Source organism: Aquila chrysaetos, chromosome 19, assembly GCF_900496995.4.
Source record: "Aquila chrysaetos chrysaetos chromosome 19, bAquChr1.4, whole genome shotgun sequence".
Lineage (NCBI taxonomy): Eukaryota > Metazoa > Chordata > Aves > Accipitriformes > Accipitridae > Aquila > Aquila chrysaetos.
The window spans coordinates 11,521,640-11,541,452 of record NC_044022.1 but is presented as its reverse complement, the minus strand read 5'-3'; the positions used below and the strand labels follow the sequence as shown (position 1 = coordinate 11,541,452).

The window sequence follows — 19,813 nt, the reverse complement described above, 5'->3', positions numbered from 1 at the left end:
ATCAAGAAAATTGCCAAAGGTTTCCAACCCTTGCCAGAGGGAAAAAACATCCTATTCGTGCATCTTCTGCAGCAGGATTCATGCAGGTGATGCAGCAGATAGTCAGCCTCTCAGCTGATGCTCTGAAGAGCGAGACTCCTCTAGTGGTGGCCTCCAGGCAAGGCCAACAGGAGCTGTTATCTGCCCTAAGGCAAAGCAAGCTTCACCACCAACAACCAGCACTCCCGCTAGTCTATCCCCTCCATACACTTTATACATTCAAAAAAACTTTTTTCAATAATTTCTTAATTTCTCTAATATTTCATTGTGAACTCAGAGATCTGTCCCTCTTTCCCTTAATCTCCTACCACAACCTTCACAGTCTGCCTGAGGGGAACTAACCAGGAGCCCGGGCCCCCAGTTCAGAAGTGGTTTCATGTATCTCCTCTCCAGCAGCCACCAGGAAAACACACAAACTCTCCCTTCTGGTCTCCTCTTGCTTGGCAGTGTACTGCTGTGTTTGGTTTATGTGACAAGGTTAGGGGGTGGGGGGGGCTGCAGGGGTGGCCTCTGTGAGAAGACACCAGAAGCTGCCACCATGTTGGACAGAGCCAGTTTCATCTGGCTCCAAACAGACCCATCTCTGCCAAAGCTGAGCCCATCAGTGATGCTGGTGGCACCTCTGCGATAACATATTTAAGAAAGGGTAAAAAACCGCTGCACAGCAGCTGGTAGTGAGGAGTGAGAAAATGGGAAAGAAATAGCCCTGCAGACCCCCAGGTCAGTGAAGAAGGAGGGGAGGAGATGCTCCAGGTACTGGAGCCGAGACTCCTCTGCAGCCCATGGAGAAGACGGTGGTGGAGCAGATGCGAACACTGCAGCCTGTGGACAACCCCAAGCTGCAGCAGGTGGAGATGCCTGAAGGAAGCTGCAGCCCGTGGAGAACCTGCGCTGGAGCAGGATCCTGGCAGGACCTGTGGCCTGTGGAGAGAAGCCCATGCAGGAGCAGGTTTTCTGTCAGGAACTGTGGCCCATGGAGAGCCTACACTGGACCAGCCTGCTCCTGAAGGACTGTACCCTGCAGGAAGGACCCACACTGGACCAGGGGAAAAGCATGAGGAGAAAGGACCAGCAGAGATGAAGTGTTATGGACTGACCAGAACCCCCGTTCCTCATCCCCCTGTGCTGCTCGGGGGAAGGAGGGAGAAGAGTCATGAAAGAAGGAGTGAAGAGCCTGGTAAGAGGTATGCGTGGGGGGTGTTTTATAGTTTTGTTTCTCACCATCCTACTCTATTCTTAATTGGCAATAAATTAATTTTCCCCAAGTTGAGTTTGTTTTGCCTGTGATAGTAATTGGTGAGTGATCCCCTGTCTTTATGATGACCCGTGAGCTTTTGCATCTTATTTCTCCCCATCTTGTTGGGAGTGAGAGAGCAGCTTGGTGGGCACTCAGCAGTCAGCCACCAGAGCAGCAGCGAGTCTAAAAATTTATCTCATCTTTCTCCCCTTCCAGCCTTAATCTTTATTACATCCCTGTTACCTTTCCTGTTCCAGTTTTTCTGTAAGATAAACATTGTGATCAATTACTTACCTTCTGCCATTCACTTCTCAAAACTTACTGAAATGGGATTTTTCCCCTTTGACACTGCAACTTTTTTTTTTCCCTTGTGTCTTTTAAACAAAATTGCTATGGTGGCCTTTTCCCCTTTCTTTCCTCTGCTTTCCATAGCTGCAAAAATGATCCTGAGTTGTCTAAGCAGGGGAGTGTCAAGTAGAGGATGGGATTATTTCCAAGAATAGCACTGAGTGATACCGTTATGGGAATACTGGGTTCATCTTTGATAAGTCAACACTAGAAACCAAAGCTAGACAAATCCAGGTTTTAACAAATGAGAGCAGGTAACAACTGGAACAACTCACCCAGGGAATTGATGGATTTCCTGTCTCTCTAAGTCTTTAAATCAAGACTGGATGTTTCACTAAAATATATGTTCCAACTCCAACAGAAATTACAGACTTGATGTAGGAACTGCTGGGTGAGACTCTTGGTCAGATCAGATTAGACCATTGTATGAAATGGTTCCTTGTGGACTCTAAAATCAAATTTAAATTAACACGCTACCATTGTATTTGAAAAAGACCAAAGCATATTCCTCAGCTCAGTTGGTAGGCAGTAACTTGCTGTGCCACTATAATGGGCATATGTCTAAAATCCTAATCTTTTATACATATTTGGAATGAATTCACATGAATATGTGTCATCAAATTAACTAAATGTTTTACCTGTTTCCAAGTTCACTTGCTCCTAGAGGTGAAGAACCCAGCAGACACTATGGAATGGAAATATTATTCCATTTTCACTACTTTTTACTTGGATTTACAAAGTCAAAAAGTTAAATGTTAAAGGATGGACGAAAGGAGGAACCAAATTTTGGGGATAATTTAGGGACATGAAGGAGGCAAGGCAAGGAAGAAGAAAAGAAAGACAAGCAAGAGCAAAAGCAGAGGTCACAAAAAGCCATGGGTAAATAATGTGAAGCACAAGCCTGCAGATTCAGAGGAAGGATGCGAATATGTGGAGGGAAACTAAAGGGAAGTAGAAAACTTACTGAAAAATAAAGGAATGAGTATTCTGAAATGCCGGCGACGTCTGTTTGCCATTGATCTGCAAAGGAATCTCTCAGAGAGTAATGTATTTACAGGAACTCCACACTCTCCCAAACACACACACACACAGACCGTCACACACACAGTTGCACATACCCATGCAGGTAAGTTTATATATATATATATGTGTATACCTCTGCTTTCAATGTTCTTTGCTTGCTGTTTCGGGTATGTGATTGATGCTAAGGAGCTCACAATCATGCTTCAGAAATCACCGTCATCCTCTGCAGCATAAAGGGGGAGTCTCTCACCCCAAAAAGGTGAGCCCGGGGACACAGGATGTAGGAATAAACTAAGAAAGTAAACCTGAGTGAAAGCAGGCAAAACTCTTGTCTTGGAGCAAATGTGTGTGTTTGAACACAAAGCCACAAAGTTCACCTTAAAAAACAATATTCTTTCATATTACCGATTAACATTTTAAAATTAAGTTATTTGAGCTCCAATCATTCCCTGCGACTGACAGAAACATCTCTGCAAAACCACATGTAAAATTAGAAGCTCCCTTCTATGACACACAGCTATTGTTGGATGATTTCATTACCTACCATTTATTATATATATCTTTTAATTATTAACGGCAATATCCCCAGACTTCTGGCAGCTGCTCTGGGGAACTTCCAAAGCTTGGAAAGAAAAATCCAGAGGCACCAAAAAGCAGGCTCTAGGCACAAAAAAAAAATCTTTATTATTTTTCCCACCTAAAAAAAAAAATAAAAAGGAAAAAAAAAAGAAAAGGCGGCGGCATAGGAGCAGAGAAGTTTTCCTCTCATTTGCTCGCCCTCCTTTTGGCATGAGTGCCCACAAGCGCTTCCCTGCTCTCGTCCCTCTGCTCCATCCGCTGCCGCAGACCCCGACCGGGGGTCCCGCTCTTCCCGTGCGGCGCGGAGCGCGCGGGGCACGGACCCCCCGGCCCTGCCCGTCCGCCGGAGCGCCCCCCGGGGGGCCGGGGAGCAGGCCTGGCCGGCCGCGTCCCCCCCCGCCCCTCTCCGCAGCAGCTCAGCACATGCAGATACGCACTGCCACCTTCATTAATAATAATGGGCACTTAATAACCCCAGCCCCAGCCGCGCGAATGACGGGCTGCAGAGGCCGCGCCTCCCCCGCCCCGCGCAAAGCCCGGGGCTGTGACCTTGCCTGGCCCTCTCGCCCGACGCCCGCGGCACAAACTTCCGCGCCGCTGCGCGCCCGCGGATGCGCGAGCGGCAGAAAGGGAAAGGAGAAAACAACCGACCGACCAACCAACCGACCAACCCCCCCCCCCCCCCCGCCTCCCGCCGCTTTACGCGGTGGCTGCGACCGCCGGCGTTGCAGCGCGCGCCCGAAGCCGCGGCGGCTCCGCGGGGCGGCGCGGGACGGGACGGGACGCGACGCGACGCGCGCGGCCGCTCCCTACCCGCGCCGGTGCGGGCGGCGGCGGCGGCGAGCGGCGAGCCGGGAGGGGGCGGTTTGCACGGCGCATGTCCGCCCGCGCCGCGCCGCGCCGCCACTAGACGCTCCCCCCCGCCGCCAAACTCACCACCATCTTCTGCATGTGCAACATTTGCAGCCGGACAGAAACCGCTCCCCGGCGATGGAGACTGCGGGAAAAATTCGGCGCGGCGGGATGGCTTGCTGAAACGGCAGCGGCAACCGGGAGAGAGGCAGAGTGCGAGCGGGAGAGAATAGCAAACAAATACTAAAACAAAAAAAACAAAAAACAAAAGAAAAAAAAAGAAAAAGAAAGGAAGAAACCTCTCTTTTTCTCCCCATTCCTTTTTTTTTTTTTTTTTTAATTCTTGATTTTGTTTGTAGCCACCTCGTCCTCAATGCCTCTCTGAGCAGCATCTAGCGAGCGAGCGGGAGAAGGCGAGACAGAGAGGCAAAAGAGAAGATGAGGATAATTTGCAGACAGCTTGTCTTGTTGTTTTCTGGCTTTTGGGGACTAGCAATGGGAGCTTTTCCTAGCAGTGTGCAAATAGGTAAGCGCTGCATTGGGCTGCGTGCGTGTGTCCAGGGCTTCAATCCTTTGCAAAGTGAGTTGGAAAGGAGGCTCAGAAGGCAGTTTGCAGATTTCTCCTCCGCCACTCAGCCCCTTTCCCTGCCTTCACGAAAAATCCGCGTGTACTTGTGTGTGTGTGCCGCCGTGTGTGCGTGTAGAAATATTTCTGTGCGTGCGCTTGTGTGCGGTAGGGAGGATGCTTGTCTTTTGCAGAACTCGTTCCAGCTCCGGGGCGCGCAGGATCGGCAGGGGAGGAAGGGGCTGGGGGCTGATGCCCCGGTGCTGCCTCGGCCCCCTCTGGCCCCCCCCCTCCTCTGCCTGCCTCCCGGAGGGATCGCGAGTTCTGGGCACCGGAGGTTGCGGTAGCCGGCAGGGGTGGGGGGGGTGAAAGGCGACGCTGCCCTTCTTTCGCTTCTCGTAGTTGGAAAGTTTAGGATTTTGTAGGTCTCGCCTCGTAGTCCCCCGTGCCCCATCCTCACCCCTTTCCCGTCGCCTCCCGCTTCCCTCCTTTCGGACGTGTTTCGGATGGGACGCAGCTATCTGAATTCTTTCCAGCTCAGCTCCATCACTGCATCATTTCTCGCGGACTTGTGAAGATGCTGCTAATACGGCTGAGCTGCTCCCTTCCTGCACATGGCTGCAGAGGAGCAAAGTTCATTATATTCCTGTTCAGTGCAGATTATCCTACACTGAGTTGGTATTTTCTTTTTTTTTTTTAATCCAGAAAGTATCATTCCCCTTAATCAGCCTGCCACTTAATGTAAGAGGCTGTTGAGTAGCTGATTTACCAGTGTGTTCAGTATCGGGGAGATGGAGGCTAAACACTTTAAAAGGTCACTGTAATCATGACAAATCTGAGTATTTATGTATGAAAGGCTGGAAACTGAGAAGTCAGAAAAGAAGCATGAATGCATCAGGGAGGTTAAAATCGATCGAGGACAGTGATTTAAAGGCAGCGGTTGTGATTACGAATATGATTAGTTCCTTATACATTAAAGTCTTAGGACTTGCCTTTCTGTGCAGCTTTGGGAGAGGCAGTTGCTTGGTGTTGCAAGATAGTAAGTAGCTTGCAAATAATTCACCCTGCTTCCTTTGCTTTTTGCTTTTTTTCTGTTTTTTGTAGGTGGTCTCTTCATCAGGAACACAGATCAGGAATATACTGCTTTTCGATTAGCAATTTTTCTTCATAACACCAGCCCCAATGCATCTGAAGCACCTTTTAATTTGGTTCCTCATGTAGACAACATTGAAACAGCTAACAGCTTCGCTGTAACAAATGCCTGTAAGTAAACATGCCATTGATCTGACCACCTTATGGGTAAATTGCAGTGGAAATAACAGGAAACCACATCATTATCTTGCATTGCAAATATATCAGTAAGTCTGTCTTCAGCATAGATACCCTTTGCAGAAGAGCAAAAGGGGCAGCAATCCTTGTTAGTTTCTAACTGGAGCAAAATCCCCTCTCCTGCCTTCTGCTGACTAACCTGATGTGACATTTACTTTAGTGTTATTACTGTAGTTTCTTGCTTCCCAGTTTCTATGGAAATGAATTTTGTTGTTGTAAAGAAAAATTTTGAATGTCTCGATCAGTCCGTAAACCCCACAGTTACTCGTTTGCTTTTGCTTGTGGCATGCCTTGAGTGTATTTGAAAATATACAATAATATTTGTGCTCACAAATGCTTTTCTAATGGCAAGAAAGGAGACAGGGAAGCAGTAGTGTGCAGGATAATATATCTGAGTTGGTTGACGCTGCAGTTGATCTGGTGATGTCACTTGAGGCAGCCCTGCTCTTACATTCTAGGTTGTAAATGTCTCTTATAATCTCGTAATGCATACATCCTGTGGATATGTCTCTATGCATCCATACATTGGTGCCAAATCAAGTTAGTATCTGATCTACTTGATTTCACAGACCACCTCAACTGGAACAAATATTCTCTTCCTACTATATATTTTATACACACACACACGCGCACACACAGATGCACATACACCATGAGAGGAAAGCAGAAAAAGAAATGCTCTTACCAAATGCGGTAACATTTACCTTTTTTTTTTTTAAAGCAGAATATAATTAACTGAACTTCCAACATTTAGATCACCTCAGGGTCTTTAGCCTTGGTTTAAACACATGCTGAATACCGCTTTATCTCTGAAAGTGGCAAAGCATTATTTCTATTTATCTTCTGGCTTATAAAAAGGAATTCATGTTATTATGTAAGACAGTAGGATATAGTGTGGCAAAGCTGAAGACTGTAGTCGCATTACTACTTTGATGTCCATATTTCAGGATTCTATAGGTTTTCCTCTGTGGCCTTTAAGTTTTTGAATCCCTCCTCTTCATTCAAGAGTGAATTGCCTCTGGAAGCAGATGCCCTAAGCAACATTGCTGAGTGAGTTTAAAATAGAAACATACTGGAGAAGGTCTTACTGTTCATCGTGCCCTTAAAATAAGTACTATGTTTCTCTCCACTTTCTCACAGCCATCTCTGTGGCACTTTTTAATATGTAAACATACAATGTGCTGTGCAGTTCTCATGTATAATTTATTGAATAATTGCTAAATTTATTTCTAAATTTATATTTAGTCATTGGTACTCCCAAGTTTCAGATGACCTTGCCACCTTATTTAACCGGAAAAGCTGCTAAGCTGCTAAAATGGCTCTATTCATTTTATGCAGGAAAGATTGATGTGCCATTAAGTGTAAATTCTATATTAAGCAATGTATTAGTTGTGTTTAGCATGAAAATCAATATTAGATTCCATAAGGAGAAAACATTTCAGAAGGTGCTTTGAAACTGGAAGGAATCAGATCTATACAGGTATAGTTCATTGAGAAAATATTACAATGCATGTCAACTTTTGCAGGCACTGATTATATATTCCATGAAGACAAATGACAGTAGCTTTCTTAAACTTTCATTTTTGGTGAAAGAGGAGGGGACCACAATTTTTATATATTGAAACCAGTAATTTTCGGTGAAGTAAATTATTTCAGATTCTGCCTATGCATCCAGTTCTACCAAATAATTTCTGAGGCTATTGTTACTTTTTGGATTAAGGGTATTGCACAGTATTTCCATTGGAACGTTAGTGAATTAATTCTGATTTGCATAAATTTAAAATTGTCTAAAATTGGATGACTTCTTTGTGTGAGACTTAACACCATAGATTCAAAAAGGGTTTGCCCAAAACTTTCCTCGTTTAGACTATTCGCAGCAGATTATTCTCTCTCATTCCAACCACCTTAGATTATGTTTACCTTGGATTCTTTCAACTGAGGAAAACCTGTCCCCTTATATTTGCTGTCATTTATAGAAATAGTGATTCATAACCTGATCATTTTTTTTTTTTTAACCAAACACAGTTTCAGTTCCAAAGTGTTTAATGACTCAGAGATGATGAATCTTTACAGTATGGGGGGAGGCAGAGAAAGAGGAGGAAAGTAAATGTGTATGTTTATGTGTGTGTATGCTCATATTGTACATGTCTGTATTACATAGGTGTAATCCTACAGGCCTTATTTAGGTCTGTACTTCCCACTTAAACCAACATGTATTTTTACGTTAGTCCAAGTTTGTATTTATTTCACATTTTGCAGTCTCGTGCCAATAATCCGACTGCTGCTTCTTTTTTTTAAACCTTTTAATACCGAAGAATATTTTTTAAACAACAAATCTAATGAAACGTAGGCAAACTGACTGACAACTGAATGAACATATCGCATGTCCCTTAAGCTAAATATGAGCAGAATCCTGCAAAAATCAATTGTCTGATAGCTGGAGGACACCCGCTTCCATGTGATTGAATTTGCTGGCTTGACAGAGGCTTCTAAAGCGCAGATGTGTGAGATTTTCTAACCTAATTAAAGAACCCCGACCATCAGCTCTGAATTAAGTGATTTCATGGCAATATGAAATGATAACTCTTTGCTGAACCGCTGTGAAACAGCGGCTTTGGATCTTGCTATTTGTGTAGAAATTACTCAGCGCACATGTCCCCGAATATACAGTACAAAAGCCTTAGAGCTGCTGGACTGAAATGAATATTCATGTGAGTTCAAGCATAAAGCTCTGAGACATGACCATTTACCTCTATTTCTGTTTCCATTTGCTGCAGAGGTTACTTGTGAAGATTCAGGGCCTGGCCCTTTGCACGTGTTAGGGACAGTAAACAGACTATTTCAAAGGATTATGGATAGCGTGTTAGCAGGTAACTCACACTGGAGAAACTTGAATATTTTTTCTTTTCTCTAGATAAAAACATATATCCAAACGTTCACCCAGGAGTACTTTTGAACCTGCAATAATTTTGCATATTCAGTTTAATATCTAACTTCTAATGGTTATTTTACGCATTTTTGTTTTCTTTAAACAGGCGCAGAACATTAGTATTTTTCTTCTCAGTCGTGAATGCATACAAAACAGGTTGCTTAAGCAGATAGACTTTGTTGCAAGTTTGCAAAATTGATCTGATCTATATCAGTTTGGAGAAAGTCCTTTCTTTCCCCTTCCCATTCCGTGTTTTATTTGAACTCTGTTCATTTCTTTTGCACTACATACATTATTCAGAGAATCTCTCTTACTGACAGAGCGAGCTGAAATTATTGCAAAACATGAATAGTACAAGATTCTTACTCATCAGAACACAATACACCAGAGCTGAAACATTTGACTATTGGCATACATTGGTTTGCACATTATAAGCAGGAAATTTTGCTTGTGATTGGAAATCTACCTTCAGCTTGATTTCAGATGTTGGAGCAATGCATTGATTTTTGGAGAGGATTGTAGATGTTTATTCTTTAGCTGAATGCAAAATAATTTTCTCCACTCCATGCACCATCTATATTGCATTAGTATATCTCAGAAATGCAGTCAAAATTAAACCTGCTTGCATACTTTTGAGAGGCAGCTCTACAATTTTACAAAGAGCTGTTTGCCTTTCAGCTCTTGTCTTGTGGTTGAGAATTTTTCTGTTGAAGTTTCAAAAATCCTTGATGTATAACCACTCTTGCAGTTCGTGTACAGGATTAGGCTAAATGGGGAAGAAAAGAGATCAATTCAAGTCTTCCATCAATGTTTCATAGTAAAAGTAAAGCATTTCCTTTTGAGTCTGTCTGACTTCATGTGTATTCCGAGATGAATATATTCCTACTAAGTGTAATTTGCGGTAAATCGGCCACTCCTCTTGTTTCATCTTCTACACAATTCAGTTCTTAGCAGATTTTAATCCCTGAAGGTACAAACCCCCCCCAAATGTAACTTTGTTTCTTATGTGCCACATGGATCAGAAGAAGAAAAGCCCAATGGAATTAAAAATTTCGTATCTTGGAATAACTTCCCTCAAAGAGTTAGTCTCTTTGACTTTTATGCCCTCTGGACTCATGCAAGGTTGATGACCTGAAACTGGAGGGCCTGATTTTGCCTCACCAGCGTGAATGCAGTTTCTGGGTGAGATCCACCGAGGTTGGGGTCAGCCCTGAGGACAGATGGGAACCTCCCTCGTCACCCAGCCCTCTCTGTGGGTCTGTCTCTGGGCTTGTGCTTGCTAGTGAGGGGAGAGGCAATGTCATTTTGGAGTTAACTTTTCTGCTGAGATATCCCAAAGCTAAGGACATAGACTCAAATGTAGTGTTGCCTTTATATTGTGACTGTCATCTTACTTACAGCAGTTTCAGCTTTGATTTGCTAAGCTGCATCATAATGGGATTTTCATTAAATTTCATTATTAATTCTGCTTTATAATTACAACTCAATTTAGCAATAGGAGTGTAACCTTAGTTTAATAATCAGTGTCATTTAAAACCATGGTGTTCTTTATTTAAAAAGTGAGGTTTCTTACAGCTGAATGGTATTTTGCTATCAAGAGCAGTACAGTATTCCCAAGGATGCAGTTTGGAGTATATTGAGAGTCACCATAAAGGCATAGAATACGGTCAGGTTTGAACTGCAAAAGCAAATAGTGTGCCAGTTGGCTGGAAAAATGGAACTGGATTAAATCGTACCCTTCTAAAATAGGATTGATTACAAAAACCCATTTGAAGTTAGTGTTTTTCTTTAATACATGGAGTTTATCTCAAGCTAGACCCCAATTACTGAAAACAGTTTCTTTAAAAATTTCTATTATTAGCACTTGCTGATGGAATCAAAAAATATATGTGTACTTGGGTGTCATTTGCCAAAAGGATTCTGTAGAGTTTTAAGATATAAGAAGATCTATATTCAAAGAGTTTCATAGCTCTAAATGTGATCCTTGTAAATAGCTGTACAGCTGAGAGAAAATCAACCATCAATAGCTCCAATCCATCAGAGTCTGGATTTAATTTTCAAGGTTATTGTTGGGAAAATAAATGATGGGCCTTTGCTGAAATATAGTCAGATTTCTTCAGTGAAAATTCAGATCATGCATTTCGCTGGCATGAAATAAGACTTTTGACCTAGCATGTTACTGGACTGGCTAAAACTGTAAACTCGAAAGCTTTATAACAGGCTACAGAAATAATTTCATCTTCATTTCAGAGGATTAATAACAAAGATTGTGTTCCTTCATTCCTCCTGCATTAGCCAATGCAGTGTAGTACTTCTCGTGCAGGACAAAGCACTTCAACAAGTAAATTAAATTGATTAACTTCAGCTTTATCATTGTAATCTAAGTTTGTATGCTAGTCAAAATAGTTCATGCATTTCATTTTTAGGTCTTGATTGTTTTGAGACTTGCTTGTTCGTGAGAGAAGAAGCCGTCTGCTTTGATTTCTTGACGATTTTAGATCGTACTATGAATTGTGCAAATTCAGATTGCGAGCAGTTGAAATTCTTTGGATTTAAACATGTTGGACCAAATAATCCTTTCTCATAGTTCTTATTCCTTAATATATGACTGATTTAAAGGGGATGAAATTTGTGCTAGTGTGAAAGTGAAGAACTCCGTATGATTGCACCACTGTAATTAAAAGGAAAATTTGGCTTCCTCTCTAGATTTCCATTCCTCTGGGTAGTTGGCTTGAGGCAAAAATTTTGCACAAGTACAGCACCAAGTCTGCTTCTGCAACTTAGATGGGCATACCTATACCGAAGCTATGTGCTGGGACAGAAAGTCAAACTAGATAATTTATTCCTGTGTAAATCAAGAATTGTTCTTCTGAACTGGGAAAATGAATTTGCTCAAGAGTACCTGATCACAGTGTCTTGTTTGGACATTTTGGTGTTCCTTTAGTTTTAACCATTTTCTCAGAAGTTTTATTATCTTCCTCTATCTAGTTAGATTTCTTACACAACTTTTTTAATTTTTTTTTTTTTTAATTTTAAAGATCTTACTGGCTTTTAAAAATGCTGATATGGATTCAGTTGTTTGTCAATGCAATTATGGGTTGAGTACTCTTAAAAATTCTATATCAGTGATGTCTGTTTTCAGGCACCCAAGTTCTAATAGAGAGGCTATCTTACATTTTGGCACTCAGAAATGTTCTAATATTTTCCAGAGTACTCAGCAGCACCTGCCTTCCCAATGGGAACTGCTTACTACTGAGCACTTGGAAAATCTGTCCTTATCTGTGTGATAACGCATGGGTCAACTGTCTTGCCTCAATAGTGTTACTTCCTTATGAGGACTTTGTTTCTTCCCTGTTCTTTTTCCCATGAAGCGTCTGCCTGACTTGTTCAAATAATTGCAGCTGTTTGTTGGGTTTCTGGTTCCTTATGGTAAGAAGATGGAACCAGGGTGTCACATACCCATCACCTTTGTCTTGGCAAGGCACTGTAAAGTCCCAGCCCATCCTTCCTGTTCACGAGGTTCATCAGAAGCTGATTACAGGTGAGCTTTATGTTGGACTCAAGGGGGAATACCTGGATACTTATTAACACGCTTCTGTTCTTGCTGGGTTTTGGCCAGCTATATTAACATTAACAAATTCTGTTTCAAATATTGGCCCTTGTCCTGCAGTTTTTTCCCCAGGCAGAGCTGTCTGTGACTTAAATAGGGGCTCTACCTGAGCAGGGATTGCAGACTGGAACCCATTATAATGAAGGAATAGTAGGGATCAGCTTTTTTGCAAGGTGAACAGGTTCTCGTTCTTTCATCTCAATGGCTCGAATTTTTAAAAGTATTAAATCGCTTAAGTCCTGTTATTTTTTTTAAAAAAGTGTGTTTAGAAATTGGACCCCTGGTACATAATTGCCTATTTTAAAAGAATATAATTTGGTCTACTGTTTTCTTGTGTTCTACAGGCTATTTTGGTGTTGTATTTGTATGTAACCATTGCTCCTGAAAAATGCAGTCTTGTGCAGTACCTTTCTATATTCTAAAGTCATGGACAACATGAGCATGACTGCAGGGTTTTTTTCTGTAAATACAAATAGAGCACAAGAGAAACAAAAAGCACTTACACTTTTCACCAGCTTATTTATTAGATTCTTTGCGGGGAAAGGCTTTAAACACATTTTGAAGACTGATATTAAAATATATCAGCTTTTCACTATTCATAATAGTTCCTCTCTTTCTCACTTGCAGACTCTCTGTGGGGTAGATTCTGCGCCATTTCTGCATGCAGTCTTAAGCTGCTTTTATGGTGTATTTGCATAGTACTCTCTTAAACCCATAAAATTTGAATTTCATTTTTATTTGGATATCATCTTTTCATACAATTCAGGTATGCCCAATGAATAGCCATCAAATAGGTGTTTTAGGAAAGTTCATAGGTAGTGAGAGTTAATTGCTGAAGAGCATTGAGAGTTTTACACTTTGTTTGCCTCAGTTTTCAAATCCATTTCTAAATGGATATGGAATTTACATTTTCACATTGTGGTGCAAAAGGTGTTGCATAGGTTAATATTAAAAATTATGATACAAAATAATTAGGAATCATTGTGCAAAATATTCTGGTTTTGTTAATTTCTTTCACAGTTACGTGTCATGCTTCATTTCTTTTTGTTAAAGATTTCACTGATATCGCATACCTTTTTTTTTTCAATGTCAGGGTCAGATCTGTTTCCTCAGTGGGTAAAATTACTTGTGTAATACATATTCAAAGTAGGGACAGGGGAAAGAGAGGAAGTTCTTGTAGAGCAAAGAGAGGACAAAATGTAGCGTATTATTTGTCCACAAAAGCTTACTGTTCTACTTTAATATTCCTGATGTACAGTAGCAGTATTTCATGCTACTAGTTAATGTGAGATATGGGTCTGGATGGTGCTGTGTTCAGGTCTGGAAGACATTATTGAGTATAAGTGAAAAACACTTTATCAAGCACAGATACATTCATGTAAAATTCAGGAGTAAAAAGCTATAATATTTTCAAAAAAGTGCATGCACATCAGTATACTTGGCCCCTTGCTTCCTCACCTAAGCTGATGGGGGAAGAAGGAACAAGACTTTACAGACCCACAGTCTCAGCAGAGTTGTGTAGGACCTCGTATTAGTGATTTCCATTCAGGTTTTCTGTGTGGATCTGTCCTGTAGAGGCTTGCTAATGAGGGCCTCCAGCCTTGGTCTTTTCCATCCATTTAAACTGAGAAGAGTGTTTAAGAATGGACTTTTCAAAAACACTGCAGCTGGGAGGATGATTTCCTTTGAAAATCAATAGTCATGTGCTCTTGGCTGACTTGGGAGTTTTTCTCACCTCTCCTCCAAGTAGAAAGCACAAGACAGGTGAAAAGCTGGCTCTTGGAGCTGTTTGCACACCCTGTTAACACTGTCTCTGCATCTAGCTGTTTGTGTGGCCTCCAATTGAGAGCTGGTCGGGGATTTTTCTTTCTCGGGTCCTTTTTTTTAAATCAGCGTCCTCGTTCAGCACTTCTCTTGGGTGGTGAAAGCAAGAGGGTAATACTGTAAGTGATACATTATTATATGGGTAAGAATTGGAGTTGCTGTCTGGAGGCACAAGCAAATGTTGAAGGAAAAGAGCATAAGAGGACGTTGGTGTATTGGGAGGACATACATCTTCATCTGTTGCAGGATTACATATGCCCCATGAAAGTGTGTGGCTGGCAGGTCAGAAGTAGTGCCATATGGAAGTGATCCAAGTTACAAGTCCTTACAGATGATACAGAAAAGATGTGAAAGCAGTCTGGGGGATGAAATGTTGTCTGATGGCTATAAGCATCAGTGCTTCAAAGAAGAAAAGGTAAAGGTCGCCAAAATAAATGGGAGAGCAGATAGCATGCAATAGTGTTCACAGATTGTTGTGTTCTGAAGCTAGATGGGACCATTTTGATCACCCAGTCTGACCAACGCAATGCTAGTCAGCCAGCCTCAATTAATTTCTTTATCCAACGCATAATTTTTTTTCCAAATAAATTCAGTGTTGAATTAAAGACTGAAAGAATCACAGATAAATTGTTGTGTCATCAACACATCATTTGGACATATCACCCACTGTCTTTATCTATGTTGGATGTAGGAGTCATACAGAGTAGGCAAGCAGAAAAAAAATTGCCTACTGGGTTTGCTACTGGTCTTTAATTTAGAGAGATACCATAATGATCATGATTTACATCCAGTCATCACAGTTGTGCAGCTCCCAGAGCCTGCTGAGGTTTGTTCTGGCTGGTTGGTACCGTGTCTTGCCTGCACAGAGGGGCAGGGTGGGACACCCTTCGTAGCAAGGCTCATGCCATGGCAAGACATGCAAGGACTTACTGGGGCCTTTTTCAAGTTGCCTTGAAAAATACTTCCAGTGGACACAAATGGTGTTTTTTTTCCCTATCCTAAGAAAGAACATGTCTTAACCCCACAGCAGGGAGTATGGCTTGAAGCAATAGTAATAGAAGCTTGGTAAATATGTTCAAAGACCATTAAGTATGTTTTTGCTAACAAATGTACGTTAATCCCCATTGTTTGTATTCACAGACTCGTCTGCCTACAAATACAACTTAATGGTCATGTATGTTACGCATACTTCACTTTCTGTGAGCCACAGAGAATGTGAATCTATTACCGCTTTCACCTGGAGGGTTTGGGCTGTTAGCTTAAGATACCAAGAGTTATGAATTTAGCTTTGGAAGTCCCTGGTTTCATCTGCTTTGGGTGTCGGAGGAGATGGCAGCCTGAGCACAAACATGATGATGAATGAGTTTTAATACACAAGAATATCTGCATAAAGCAAAAGCCTGAATAAAGGAATACAAGAAGTGCTCCCATAGCTGTCTTTGATGATCTGTTGTGCTATTCTGAATAGCAAACATATATGGAAAGAGGAAAAAAAGGACAAACCTTTTATTTCCTTACACCGTAAGTCATTAAAACAGGGAGAAATAGTAACACAAGATCTCAGCAATTAATTATGGTATACTAATAGCTGTACTTGCAGCATCCGGTTTACTACTCCATCTGTTAAATGGTTTGCTTAAATGATTTATTATACAGTTATTATTAAAATCAGCTGGAAAATGACAAGGTATTCTTAGATAACTAACTCAGAAAAAGAACGGGCACAGTTAATGCAAATGCATGTGTGCAGTGTATAATTGGCGAGATTTGTCCAGGCGTTGCATGCGATGATTTGAGGCCCAGGCAGGAGGTGGGTCTGCCCCGGTTCTTCGGGGGCCCTTGCAGACTCAGAAGTGACAGACTGCCTGGAGTAAGGGGTTGAACGAGTTTGAGACCTTGCACCTGAAGTTGGTGTTTGCCTTCCGTTCACCCTCAGCTGGGTGGGAGAAGGGGTTCAAGATGCAGCAGGAGCCGTGTATTTATGAAACAGCATTATTCAATGTTGGGCAAGGAGGTTTCTGAGAGCGGAGGAAGGACTGATGTGCAGCACTGCTTGCTGCATGGGGAGCTCTCTGCTTCTGAAAACGGAGGAGGAAGGTGTGGCTGGTGCTTGTGAAGTAGAGATTATAGCTGGTGTGAGCTGACGTGACTTTGGAAAACTTCAAGGTGGACATGTGGTTGTGCTAAGCTGAAAACCTAGTACGGAGGGGGAAGCAATGACGAGCCCACATGTCCAGTGGAGTACAGTAGGAGTTAATAGACATGGAAGAGTGTAAGACTAAAAAATACTGTTCAAAGAGACAGAGGGAAAATACTGTTTTCTGCCATCAGCCATCCTTCTCTCCCTCGCTGCTTTTACTGTTACATGACCTAGCTTTTCATGACAAAATGGGAACAGTCTGCAAGAAGCACCACCAGTGGAAGCAGTTTATACGGTGAGCTCTGCACCGCTGGGGAAGTGCTGCTGGGCTGGAGGCAGCAGCCAGCATCCCAGGGGCTGGGTCACCCATCCCTTTCCTGCCCCACACCTAGGGACAGGCTGCTGCGGCTTCTGGGTTTGGCACGTGTTACTAGCTCCTGTGACATATTGATTACAAATAGCCATCAGCTTAACTACTGCAGGGAAAGGACAGAAAGGGACAAAGCATAAAACATTTGTTTCTTGGTTACGAACAGAGAAGAAATTACATCCTTATACAACCTCAGAAAAACTGTGCCTGTTTCCATCTCTGTCTTCCTCATCCTTGCCTGCCTTAGACTCCATCATGGTCAATACTTTAATATATTAAGGGAGTGAATGGAAGGAGGGAGTGGTGGTGGTATACCACAAAAGACAGTTTATACAGATGAATTGGATTGCTTTCTTCCATTCTTCTCTGGGTCTCTGACAGATGTTGAAGGAGTCTTGTATTTTTATTTCCTGATGAAAGCCCAGAAAGCCCATCATTCTTTCAGTTACTGTTTATGATGGGAATCTTTTGCACTTCAGTACAGCTGGCAGGCACCAGAGCTTCACACCTTAATCACATTTTCTTTGTCAGCCTTTCACATACTATGCTAAATGGGAGACTAGCAGAAAATCCTTTGAGCAATTACAATAATAGGATAATAATAATTATTGCAGTTCCTTGCACTTATATAGTGTCTGTGAGATTAAAATGAGATCCAGCATAACATTACCCCTTTGAAAAGGTGTGGATATCCCCTGCCAGCGGCATCACCTTGACAAACTGCTCTCCATGGCCTCAGCTTCTTGTTCCCTTATCTTTGATATGGTCAGGCAGGGCTGTACTGCCACCTTCCTATTCACGTCTGTGAGCACGACTGCACAAATAGTCATGAAAGAGAATGGGAATGAGGGGAATCAGCAGCATGAAGAAGGTTTTTTTTCCTGTGTGTGGCTATAAAAGACAGGAGAACATTAAAGGGTAAAGTCTCTCCGGTTCAGAGAGAGTGTGCTCACATGAGGCATCTCCTTTCTTGACTGCACATCATGTAGATCTTAGGAGCATTAGTGAGAGTTAAATGTGTGCAACCAAAAATGTAACACACAGGTGTAGCTTTAAGCCTGTCGGTTTCTTAAGATGTGCATTAAGATAATGCACTACCTTCCTGTCTGGTCCTGTCTGTGAAAGTATTGTCTGCAAATTGTTGGATTATTGGTACAGTAAGTTAGCAGTTTCTATCTACTGAAATAAAATCCTTTGGGGCCTTTTCCTGGCCCCCAAAAAGTGCTCCACACTTAATTAAAATTACAAAGTTCAACATTAATCTTTCAAAATGGTGTACCTCTTGTTAGTGCTGTGATGTTGATAAGTTCCTTAAGGATGTGTGTGACCATAATAAGCTGGTGCCATAGTTTTTTCACCGAGACAAAAATAGCAAAGTGATTTAAAATCCTAGGGTTTTTTTTTTTTGGTGGTGCAGCCTGTAACTTTCCACGTTAAGAATACAGAACAGCTCCAGCTTGTAGTGGGAGCCTGCCCCTTTTTCTCACCTCTCTCAGTAGATCCAAAGAGAGATGGAAGCATCCAAAACCTAAGACAGGAATGCAGCAGACTATCTCCCTGCATCTGTTGCACAGGTGACTGAAAAAGCTGTGTTTGTCACCTCAGTTAATGTGACTGTACTCATGCTTGACTTCAAGAGAGCCAATAATGGCTCTGACTTCCTAAAATCCAGCATGTGCCACAATTTTGGCTCCCTCTACAGCCTGTTGTAACCCACAGTAGACCTCCATGGAGGGCAGCCTGGATGTGGCCATTCCCAGTATCGCACTGGCTGAAATGCCTTCATTGGCAGCCAGCCATTCGTCATTGTACGAGCAGGCAAACGTCAGAGCTTACGCCGTAATCCTTCTCACTCACTTCTGCGGTCATCTTGACCAAACAGAAGATGTTTTGGTCCCTGATGTCTGTTTGGTCCCAAAGGACTGCAGCAGAGGTTTGCTGAAGTATCTTATGTTTCTGCCACTCCCGTGTCTACCCTGGTAATTCCATCTGCATTTGGCTGTGCCAAGGACATGAGGAGAGCAGAAGAGACAATGGCTGGCAGCCCTGCCCTTCCTGGGGCCTTTTTCTCCTGCACCTCCACCCCACGCAGGAAAGCCCCTGCCCAGGAAGGGCACTGATCTCTGCTCCCTTTTGCCAAGTGAGCAAAACCACATAGGGAGCAAAATAAGGGTGGGACTTGCATTCTTCTCCTCTGGAGCCTCCTGTACATATATATGACTTATGTCTGTGCTCTGGCTTTCTCGCACATCTCTGCAAGAGAATTTGAGCAACAGTTTAATTTCTGGAGCTCAAACTGTTTGTTTTCTTAGGATTGTTGCTTGTGTCTCAAATTATGCACTTGGTTGACAGTGTTTGTTACCAGGAAAGGAGGTTTGGGATGATAGGGATGGCTCACTGAGGCTACACTGCAGCATTTTGGGATGGTGTCTTAGGTTGAGCTGCAGAGGCAGACACATGTAAAAACATCTTATTTGGTTTCTTCCATGTGTATGTAGAGAAAGCTTTACAAAATACTTAAATACCTTTAAACGCTCTATTTTGGCTTTATGTTGACAACTGTAAACATTTAGGAGATGCTTTCCAGGAGGAGACATTAAGAGACTTATGTATCGCACACCCTGGCAGGGCAAATCCCAATACTCCCTTGGAAGCATGGATGGGAGTTAATTTACTTGGACGAAGTTGTTGCTCATTTCTGGTTGAAACTGTTGCTCAGAAGTCTGTGAAAATGTGCATAGCTAACAGAGCTGTCCTGTACGCGCCTTTCTATACTTCTTTCAGCTAATTCAATGATCGCAATACTAAATCTAGCACTCAGACAGCTTTTGAATTTATGACAGTCCCTGAAGGACTTTGACTTACAGTTACTCATATAGGTAGTTTTTAAAATTTATGACAGAAATAATAACTCTGTGATAATATTCATCCTATTGCTTATTTAGAGCACCGGGTGTGAGAACAAAAA

The 19,813-nt window shown here is 42.3% G+C and overlaps 1 protein-coding gene across 11 annotated transcripts in view; it reads left to right on the top strand.

Annotated features, from left to right (window-relative positions):
- Window positions 1–4,175: 4,175 nt before the first annotated feature.
- GRIA4 (glutamate ionotropic receptor AMPA type subunit 4) overlaps window positions 4,176–19,813 on the top strand; it is a 239,553-nt gene continuing 223,915 nt past the window's right edge. For 3 of the 11 annotated variants that reach the window (XM_030042304.1, XM_030042301.1, XM_030042302.1), the window contains exons 1-2: window positions 4,177–4,604; window positions 5,748–5,906. In XM_030042304.1, the coding sequence (XP_029898164.1) occupies window positions 4,517–4,604; window positions 5,748–5,906 (247 nt within the window). In that variant the 5' untranslated portion in view covers window positions 4,177–4,516. Of the gene's footprint in view, window positions 4,605–5,747; window positions 5,907–19,813 lie in introns of all 11 variants that reach the window. The other 8 variants (XR_003927502.1, XR_003927501.1, XM_030042306.2 and 5 more) reach the window with 6 other exon arrangements.